This window comes from Chenopodium album, chromosome 16, assembly GCF_948465745.1.
Source record: "Chenopodium album chromosome 16, dcCheAlbu1.1, whole genome shotgun sequence".
Lineage (NCBI taxonomy): Eukaryota > Viridiplantae > Streptophyta > Magnoliopsida > Caryophyllales > Amaranthaceae > Chenopodium > Chenopodium album.
In genome coordinates, this window is record NC_137849.1 from 6,334,755 (window position 1) to 6,345,745 (window position 10,991).

At 32.1% G+C, this 10,991-nt stretch overlaps 1 protein-coding gene across 1 annotated transcript; it reads right to left on the reverse strand.

Moving 5' to 3' along the window:
• Positions 1–4,800: 4,800 nt before the first annotated feature.
• Positions 4,801–5,707, reverse strand: LOC145584782 (uncharacterized). The gene has a single exon (XM_081641577.1). The coding sequence runs from the start codon at positions 5,653–5,655 to the stop codon at positions 5,059–5,061; it is 597 nt and encodes a 198-aa protein (XP_081497703.1). The 5' UTR covers positions 5,656–5,707; the 3' UTR covers positions 4,801–5,058.
• Between the last annotated feature and the right edge of the window lie 5,284 nt (positions 5,708–10,991).

Consider the following 10,991-nt stretch of genomic DNA (forward strand, 5'->3'; position numbering starts at 1 on the left):
CATTTAAATGACTCAAAAACTAAATGCTCTTCAGAAAATAGTAGTATGTTCTTTCCACTCTCTTCTTCTTCTTCTTCTTTTTTTTTTTATAAAAAAAGAATAAAAGGTTAGTTGGATGTACCAAGCTTCTTGGTACATCCTTCTCCACTTTAAATTTTTCAATTTTTTGGTGCACGCAGATTATTAGCGTCTTTTCAAACATATTAGCATAAGTATGTTATCTATGAATCTAGTTCAAATTTTTTACTTCAATTTTCATATTTTTTGATAGGGTTTAGGGATTATTTTTAAAAATAAAATATTATGGCTAATTATGAATTATGATACTATTACATATTTAGTGTTGTTATTGTGTTTAAGTAATTTGTTTGTTCTTGTTTTTTCAAATTTTGAATTTTTTTTTTTTGTGTTGAATTGGGGTAAATTGAGAATTTTTTTCCTAAGTATATAAACATAAGGATTATAGTTGAATTGAGATAAATTGCGAAATTTTTTCCCACGTATTTTTATTTTGAATCTTTCAACAATTTTCATAGGGTCAGCTTCCTTCAATTTGATAGAAATTATTTGTTTTGGATTTTTGGATGGTGGTTTGCTATTTAGTTTTAGGCAAAAAATTGGAATATAAAAGGCTAATGTTTATGTTTTTTTTCAAAGTTTGATGTGAACGATCTTATTTTGGTTTGGAATTATTAAACTTTTTTTTAACACTAATTAATGCTTAGGTTAGTTAGTAAGCTTTTTTAGACGGGTTAAATTATTTGATAATTAACCACAGTTCCCAAAAAAAAAAAGGAAAAAAGTTTAGATCCCTGCAAAAAGTGAAAAGTAAACAAGTTTAGTCTATAATTGTTACCATAACTCAATTTTTTTAAATTATTTTAATTTACACGTGTCAGCACGCCGTGATTGGTAAAAAACATATGTGTTTTCATTTTAATTTTTATAAGAAATGATTATTGCTATTTACCATAATTAACTATTTTAAAACTAATTACTACTTCCTCTGTCTATTATTTGATGTATCTGTTTCTCTCTCTCTCTCTCTCTATATATATATATATATATATATATATATATATATATATATACGTTTCAATTTATATGCATCGTTTTTCCTTTTAGTCATAAATTCTCTCTATCTCTCATATAACATGCGGTCTTCATTATTTTTTCTCAAAAATTTCCTAGAAATCCGCAATTTTAAAAATGATGTATCTAATAAAAAATTTGAGGAAATATTTTATTTATAATTAAAAAAATAATTATTTTTAAAATAATTAACAATAAAAACAACCACCACCAGCCCTAGCCACCTCCCTTCCCCACTATCGATCCAGTCCAGGCCTCCACCGCCACCCCCATCACGCCTTGACCCCTGCTCCTCGCTTATGCAGGTCGCCGCCCCTTCCCCTACCCCTACCCCGTGTCATCACCTCTAAACCACCACACCCCTCCCTAAGACCCCTTCCCTCCCTCAAAATCCCTAAAACAACCCTCCCTTACTGCAAAACCCCCTAATCGTGCCTCCTCTACCCTCAAAACCCTAGTGACTAGGGGTTTCGAGGGTGGAGGGACTGGCGGCCGAGGGCTTAACCGGTGGGGGAAGGGCCGTTAAGGGATATCGGAGGAGGAAGGGGGTTACAGGTTGGGATGGGTGTGGTGTTTAATTGATGCGGATTTTAGTCCGATTTTGTATAGAATGCAACCACAATTGTGGTTTAATGGCTTTGTGAATTATAGTGATGAAAAATATGGTTATTATGGATGAAAGTAAATGGATAGTACTCTAATTCTCACAAGAATAGAGGGTCTCTTCCTAGTCGCAACTAGAATATGATCACAAGTCGCAACTAGAAGATGATCACAAGTCGCAACAAGTGATGTTTTTTATTAACAATCAAACGAGCAACGCTCAAAAAGGATTAATTCCCAAAATAAACTTTGAATTTTATTGCTAATTATGTGGCCTATTTATAGGCTTTACAAGGAAAGATAAAATAGATAGAATCCTAATCCTATTAGGTTTAGGAAAACTAATTCTACTCTAACTTGAATTCCTAGTAACCCACATTAAACTATCTACCTTAAAAAAACTAATTAAGGAATCCTAAGGTGTTTAAAACAAGAAAAACCCTTTCAAGTGAAAGGTAAAAACTTGTAAGCAAAAATCTATCTAAAGAAACATTAAAAACTATCAATAAAGGAAATCTTGGATGCTCCCGCATCATACTCCCCCTCTTGAAAAAGAACTTGTCTTTAAGTTGCCTCAAAACAAGGAATTAAGTCGTTAGCTGGAAATGATGCGCAAATTCCTTTTGCGAGAAGCACTTGATATGTGTCATAATTCTCATGGTGCACTACCTCAAAAGGACCTTCTTCCACAGCTTCGGTTTTCCCTATCATGTTGTTGTAAATCTTTTATGCACTAAGAGATAACCAAACATAGTCACCAACATCAAAAGCAAGCTTCTCTCTAAGGTTTAAGACTTGATCTCGCTTGATTGTTTTCTTTCCCTTCTTGTTCAATTTGTGCATATTATAAGTAGAGATGTACAAGTTTCTTGGAGTGGCCGAATCTATCTTGGCATGTTCTTTAGCTTTAGAAGCCGAGTTAGTCACACTTTCCTTACTTGCATGCATATACTTGGGAGGCAAAGGTTGAAGCCCTATTCGACTATTGCCAACGGCAATGGTATAAATATTTTGTTTGCATAGATGAGTAGCATCTCGATCCCACTGCCACGGTCTACCTAACAACAAAGAACAAGCATCCATGGGTAACACATCACACCAAACCTCATCCTTGAAATCTCCAATCTCAAATTGAACTAGAACACGTTTCTTTACCAATAGTCAACCATCATTGTTCACCCAATTGATCTTATAAGGTTTAGGATGATCTTGTTGTTCCAACCCTAATGTGTCAACCATCTTCTTAGAAGCAATGTTAGTGCATGATTCTCCATCAATTATAAGAGAACAACTCCTTCCTTTCACCATGCAACGTGATTGGAATAAATTTTCCCTTTGTTCTTTATGCTTCTCTTGAGTTGGCGCAACATGTAAAACGGACCTAATCACCAATACATTGTCATCAGGTGCAGCTTCATACAATGGACCCTCAAACTCAAATTCATGAGTAGAAAGTTGATTTGTTTTTTCTTCCTCTTGCAATCTTGTGTGAAGGGCACGTTTCTCCCTCTCTTCCTCCACCATGACCGACAAAAGAGCTTGTTGTGCTTCAAGACTAACTAGAACTTTTCTAGGGCATTGTGCAGCAATATGACCTCCACCCTTACACTTGAAACAAATCTTATCCTTCATAACCACTTGACTAGGAATCAAGGGTTTTAATTTTTCACTTTGAAAAGAAGGAAACATGGATGAATTCTTTTATATGTCTAACCTTTCCTGAGTTCGAATTAAATCTGATTTAGGTACATATGGATGGAAAACTAATTTCCCCTTTTGTTCTTGCATTTGTCTCTCTATGGTACTTGCTAGCATACATACATCATCAAAGGTCTCGAATTGTTGCACCTCAACAGCATATGCAATAGATTTGTTTAAACCTAGTAAAAACTTGGCAATCTTTTATTCATCCTCTTCTTTACAACCACAAGCTAGATATAACTTCTCAAACTCCGCAACATATTGATCAACAGATAATTGATTTTGTTGTAAAGAATTTAATTTTAAGAATAACTTTTGCTTGTAAGATTTAGGAACAAAACGTTTTCTCATCTTAGATTTTAGTATTGTCCTAATCCAATTAGGTTTAGGAAAACTAATTCTACTCTAACTTGAATTCCTAGTAACCCACATTAAACTAACTACCTTAAAAAACTAATTAAGGAATCCTAAGGTGCTTAAAACAAGAAAAATCCTTTCAAGTGAAAGGTAAAAACTTGTAAGCAAAAATCTATCTAAAGAAATATTAAAAACTATCAAGAAAGAAAATCTTGGATGCTCCCGCATCATTAAGGGGCGAGAAAAGGGGGTAAGGGGAGAGGTGGCGCTAGAGTAAGGGGGTCTGGCATGGTGGGTTGAGCTTGGCGGGGTGGGGAGGGGACAGTGATGGTAGGGGGAAAGGGTGGTGGATTTTTACCATTTTTTATTTTTTTTTCAAATTTTTATTTTTTTATTTTTTAAATTTTGTATTTTATTTTTACTTTCTTACCCATTATGGTGCCAAAACGTGCATGTATCTTGTTATAACAAGTTGGATGACCATTTGGGATCACATTGATCAGATTCGCATTGTAGTTTGGATTATTAAAAGAAAAAACAAAATTTAGGATTATTATTGGTAGATAAGGCAACGTACGGATTATTGTAAACAATTTTTCCTCCTTAATATGAAAGTTTAATATTAGATATATGAATTTGTGATAGCTAACTAGTGCGTTTCCTGGGCAATGTACTAGTTATTGTTTAGCTACTCCCTCTGTCCCATAATACATGACACAGTCAAACATTACACACATGCCAATGCATTAATTTGACTTTATTTTTATATAGTTAAATATTAATAAAAATTATTTTAAAAATTATATTATGAAACTTTATATTAAAACATATTTAACAACATATTTTATTATAAAATATATTTTTATTACGTTAGTAAAAAATTAAGGTCAAATCCAATGTATGAATGGTGAAAAAAAAGTCCAACGTCTCATGTATTATGGGATGGATGGAGGGAGTATTAAGGAATGAAGTTCATTAATTTTCTTGTAAATTGACATCTTGATAAGCTAAGCAAAAAAAAAAATTCTATGAATACATAAATAAGACTGATAGAAGTAGTAGATTTTTTTTATTTTTTTTTTATTTTTTTAGAAAGTAGTAGATTAATAATAACGAGATGATCATAGAAGTACAAGATATGTTACACTGATTGGCTGCTTACATGTAAGCAGATTTATTCAAACACAATCGTACATGATAAAATAAAAACGATAGATAATTAACGTTCGTAGATGATGAGCTCGCATGTCGCATCAGCAAGTGAAGTGCAAGACTGCGTGCGAGTGGAAGCATGAACTTGGCTTATTAAGCAACAAGAGTAGGATTAAAAGGAATATCCTCCGGGTTGGTGTTGGCAACAACGGTGTCATAGAAAGCAAGTTTGGCACATTTGGGGGCTTGATTAGGGAATAACATGTAGGGGAAGGACGGACTGTCACCTTGGTCAGAAATAAACTTAAACAACTTTAAGCTAAAAGGTCCGTAAGAGGCTTCGGCACCGGTTATGGTCATGAGGGGACCAAATGGTGCTGCATCGAGCCAAGGGAGAAGCTTAACATAGAGTTGGACAGTCACTCCCTTAACTTCGCTCAGTTTGTCATGTGATAAGACCGCCGATATCTTTTCAGAGCACTTGAGTACATTTTGAATAGCACCCAGTTCGTTAACCACGGTACATTTACCAAGCAAGTTAATCGTTAACCTGATGGAATTTTTGTTGACAGGATCGCAGCTGAAGCTCTGCACATTACCAGGGAAAATCGAGGGCGGTAGCCCATATTGCTTCAAGATAGAAGGGATTGTTGAAGCAGGGCAGTGGGCATGGGCGGAGGACAGTGTTAGAGAAAGAGTAATTGCGAGGAGAGCGAGGGAGGTAGTGGTTGTTTTTGGAGACATTTTCATTACTGGAAAACTTTGCTTATGTTTATGTTTATGTTGGATGTTTTGGTGTTGAACCATGCACTTGATGCTACTCTATTTATAGATTGGAAGGTCAAGGCATTATTTACTCCTTGCTAACTTGCTTCATGGATAGGTTCGTTGAATCGTCGTTGTAGTCCCCCACTTAAGCTAGATTTGAAATTATGCAGTAAGATCAAATTTAATTTGGCATCATTAAGGGCATGCATGCATGTGTATCACGAATTAAAGCATTTTATGAAAATATCAACCAATTAATAAATCATGTTTGGCACCATTGAAGAATTGTATTTCAGGAATTGACAACCACCGTCCATGCCAGTGTATGGAACTGTTAATCGATACGGATATTAATTAACCATTCTCTTATATGATTCATATAACTTCTATTTACGGTACAAAATGCGCACTTATTTCTAGGCCGGACATGGGTTTTCGGAGACATTTTCGTTTATGTATATGTTGGATGTTTTGGTGTTGGAGTATGCATTTCAAACGCAATATTTATAGATTCAATCCTCAAAGCATCCACTCCCTGTATACATTGGATTACAGAAATCATATGACTGTATATAATGCTTATTATTAGTGCTTATCATCAGTATAACAGTATTACTTTATTGCATGTATTTTCTTGTTTGTAATTACCTAATCATAGAGGTTTCATAAACTAACGTGACCGACCAAATTCAAAAAAACAAAATTCATATTTTGATTTTTATGAACACATTAATTTCCACCCATATACATAAGTATTTAAAATAGATCTGAATTGACACCTCTATCTGTTCGTACCAACCATGCATAAGAAAAATAACTAAAGATTGGGCAACGAATGATATGTCATTAAAAGATTGAGTTAGGTATATTTTCGGAAAATATTTTGATTTATTTAGTCATTTAAATTATATAATCTCAACCTCAAAGTGTGTGCCACAATATTGTAATGCAAGTATTTTAAAACGAAAGAAGTATTTATTTATGTGTATAGACACTATTGGCTGAGTAATAACTGTGATCGTATTTTCATGAGATTTTTCCTTTTTTTTTAGTACTTACCTAAAGATATTTTATTTATGTGTATATAGATCATAAATTACTATTTGCTAAAATGAAGAGTGATTTTATTTTGAATATTTTCATGAGATTTAGTGTTCAAAACTTGTGGTATGTGTTTTTCTTGGGATTATAAAATTGTACTATCTCTGCTCCGATCTATGCAATGTGCAACTTTTACACAAGTAGTAATGGATGTAAATGAGCCGAGCCAACCGAGTATTAGTTTGTTCATGTTCATGTGCATTTAACTGAACCGAGTCCGAGCACAATCTCGAACTTTCAAAAATCTGTTCATGTTCATCTCAAAAAATCTATTCAAGCTCATCAGCTCCTTTATTTTGTAAATTATATGTTTGCAAATGGTTTGTGAACGGATCGTTTACTAAAAGCGATATTAAACGAGAATTCATGAACTATTAAACGAGCTTTGTACTATTGACATTGAAAATCTTAAAATTAACATAATAATTAAATTAAAGAATCTTTATTGTAAAAATAACAATTAAATTAACAACTGTGAATTAACCAAAAATTTATAAAAGATTATAAATGACATTTTTATATAAAAGCTATATTCCACTGAAAAACACTTTGCGTATTTGTGATATTGCATCTTATTTCTTTTGGCTTATGATTTGCTACTTCCTTGACTTATGGTCCTCTTAGATTATGTATCATAAATTCGTAATAATATAATTGAACAATAATCGAGCTTGTTCATGAATATAAATAAATGAGTATGTAGCTCATGAACATATAAATGAGTAGATCGTGAACGTAGATAAACGAGTTGTACATGAATTTATACGAATGAGCATATGTATTTTCTTATTCAAGCTCATTTAATAAACAAACATAAAAAATTGTTCAATCTTGACTCAATATTTATTAAATAAACGAGATTCAACCGAAGTTGAATCTGAGTAGTTTTATTGATCGTCCACACGGTTTATTTACACCTTTTGTAGTAGTTATATTAGTTCATGATATTTATTGCTAGATTTGAAGTGCACACAGATAGTGGAAATTTAATAAAGTATTTTGGAATAAGAGATGAAAATAAAAGTGATAATATTTACACAAAGTCTTATATCTTGTTAGCCACACCGTATGTCTAGCTATTATAGGAATTACTTCATTAGTGTAATATGATTTACTTAGTCAGTGTCAAAGGGGTTACTTTGTCAGTGTTATAAGGTTCCTCGATCAGTATTATAGGGGTTACTCGGTTAGTGTTACAGGGGTTACTAGTTCAGTGTTATAAGAGTTACTTTGTTATTTTATATATATATAAGGGGTCATACGGTGTGGTCAACAACACACAAGATGGGATGTAACATTTATAGTGTAAAAAGAATAGATACAAAAGTGATAATGTGAGGGACCTACAATGTGATAATATTTGATACGAGTACCACAAAAATTTTATCATGGATTGAGTTATAGATAAAGAAGCTCATACAAAATTACACATGTAACTCTTATCCCAAAAAATAAAATAAAAAATTAAAAAAACAAATAATAATAATAATAATAATAATAATAATAAACAAGTCTAGGGCGCATTCGTTGCAGGGCTATTGGTTATAATTTTCTTCCCTTCTCCTTTTCTTCATTGAGAAGGATGTTGTTGCATTACTGAAGCGAGTTCAAGCGTTCGCAAGGACTCGGGATATAAGTACTCGTGCAGCTACTAACATTTTCAGCAAGATTGGGTTCGCTATAGCTAGAGGAGTGGGGGCCAGATTATATCTCGGCTCCCCACCAATTTCTTGTAAATCGATTGACTTTGTAGGTTTTAGTTATTTTTCTATAATAATAATAATAATAATAATAATAATAATAATAATAATAATAATCCCTCAAAATAATAATAATAATAATAATAATAATAAATTAATACACAAATATTTATATGTGGCTGGGGTTACTTACTTGCTTATTCAGAAGTCACTTATTCAAGGATTATTCGGTTCATCAGGGGTTACTTGGTCGGTCAGAAATTACTCGATCAGACAGGGATTACTCTCAAGCAAAAAATGTGATAACTGACTAAGTAAATTCAAAATAAGTAATTTTTGACCGATTGAGTAACCCCTAAATAAACAATCCCGTGTGGTCAGTCACGTAGAAAAAGCACTGTAAATAAAATTATGAATACAACTTACAGTAGTTATTCGCTGGACCCTACATGATTTTTTTTCCATGGATTGGTTGTAGTCAACCTAGCATTGATAATTGATGTTTCATTGTTTTGATTTTGTTGTTTCACAGCATGTGTTTCACAAAGGAAGGACCAGCTAGCAAAAAAAAAAATCATATTTAACTTGGTGGTGCATCAATAAGGGCATGTACACCATACATGTATTAGCAAGGGGTTATATATTACGTGTATGTTTAAGAATAAATCAACCATTCATATTTGGCAGCATTTAAGAATAAATCAACCATTCATATTTGGCAGCATTTAAGAATAAATCAACCAATCATATTTGGCGTCATTAAAGAATTATATTTCACGAATTGTCAAGATGGAGTCCAACAATGGAAAATTATCAATTGTATAGGTTTAGGCTCATGTAAGAAGAGGATCTTATGTGAGAAGGGTGAGAAGATATATCAACCGTTGAATCGGTTTAATCTAGTGGCTAATATCACTCGCGTGTCATTAATAGCACGGTGGTAAATAAGTGAATGTTTAACCTAAAATATTTGTGGTACACTGCCTTTCTTTAATGTGTGGTTCCTACAGGCGGATGCACGATCCGCATAGTGCATTTCTTTCAAAAAAAAAAAAGTGAAAAGAACATTGTATAGAAATGTAAGGATTTAGTTAAAGTAAAAAGAACATGTTATATATTGTAAAGAACAGAAAAGAATATTGTATAGAAATGTAAATAACATTCAGTTAAAGTGAAAAGAACTTGTTATAGAATTGTAAAGGACATAACATGTTGTTAAATAATGTTCTTTATCTTCATGTTATTTGATTGTCAGTATAATGTACTTTTATATTAATTGCTTATTTTGAAATGTTTTTTGAATTTTGTCTTTAGATTATGGTGGTTGAATTAAAATAATGTTTATTACATTATATTATCATGTTATTTATTAATATTCCCTCCATTCCTAATTAATTGACATATATATATATATATATATATATATATAAAGAACATAAAGCTGGATGAATTTTTTACAAAATAGCTATATGTTCTTTACAAAACAACTATATGTGATGTTCTTTATAAAATAGCTATATGTTCTATACAAAAACAAGTATATGTTTATTACAAAATAATTATATGTGATGTTCTTTATAAAATAGTTATATGTTCTTTACAAAACAACTGTATGTTTTTTACAGAACAACTAAATGTTCATTCCGCCTTTTTTTTTTAAAAAAAAAAAAAAAAAGAATGCACGGAGCATCGTACATCCGTCTTCATGGAGAAAATTTCAGCCTCTTCCCAATTTTCTTTCCTACATTATTCAGGCGGTAAAGCTAATACTACTAAGTATTAGAAACATCTTTCATACTCGGACTCTTCCATTTCCAGTCAAATTCATTTTATAGTGTTACAATCTAATCTAAATATGGCTTGTATGCTCCAAACTTCTAATTTCCATATATGTATATAAATCACATTAGTAATGAACCTCTAAAAGAATCTAATGAACCTGTAACACATTATTGTTGATGCAATTTTTCATATAATTTTGACGTTCCTTTTTATTATGCTCATGGTTTTGTTGATTAGGATCATTGTTTCTAGTTGTAAACTTGAAGCTATAATGCTGCTTTTTTTTTTTTTTTTTTTTTTGCTGGCTAGAGCGAGGAAGATGAAGAAAAGGGTTTTTGGTGGTTCCTATATAAATATCCAAACACTATTTTCAAGAGTTCGTTAAAAAAACAATTAACGACTTAACGGTAATGAGGGCGAACATGTAAATAAATATTTTTTAGAGGATTTAAGGTAACATTTGGTGATTTGTCCAAAGGTATACAGTACATATATAGCAAATTTTTTAATAGTCCAAAGGGGGAGGTTTACAATATAAAATTTGCTATATGATTTTATAAATTTTGTGTCCACTCTGCTATTGTGATTATTATGAAACAGAGGGAATATATAAGAAGGGATGATTTGATCAAGTGAAATTTGACAAACAAAAACACTTTCTCTCTCTATAGTATACTTCCGTACATAGATAATTAGAATAAATAATAAGGGGTACAAATTTATAATTTGGTACAC

Bases quoted from the DNA above. Each gene is read 5' to 3' on its own strand.
- LOC145584782 (XM_081641577.1), bottom strand. From the start codon at position 5,655: ATGAAAATGTCTCCAAAAACAACCACTACCTCCCTCGCTCTCCTCGCA.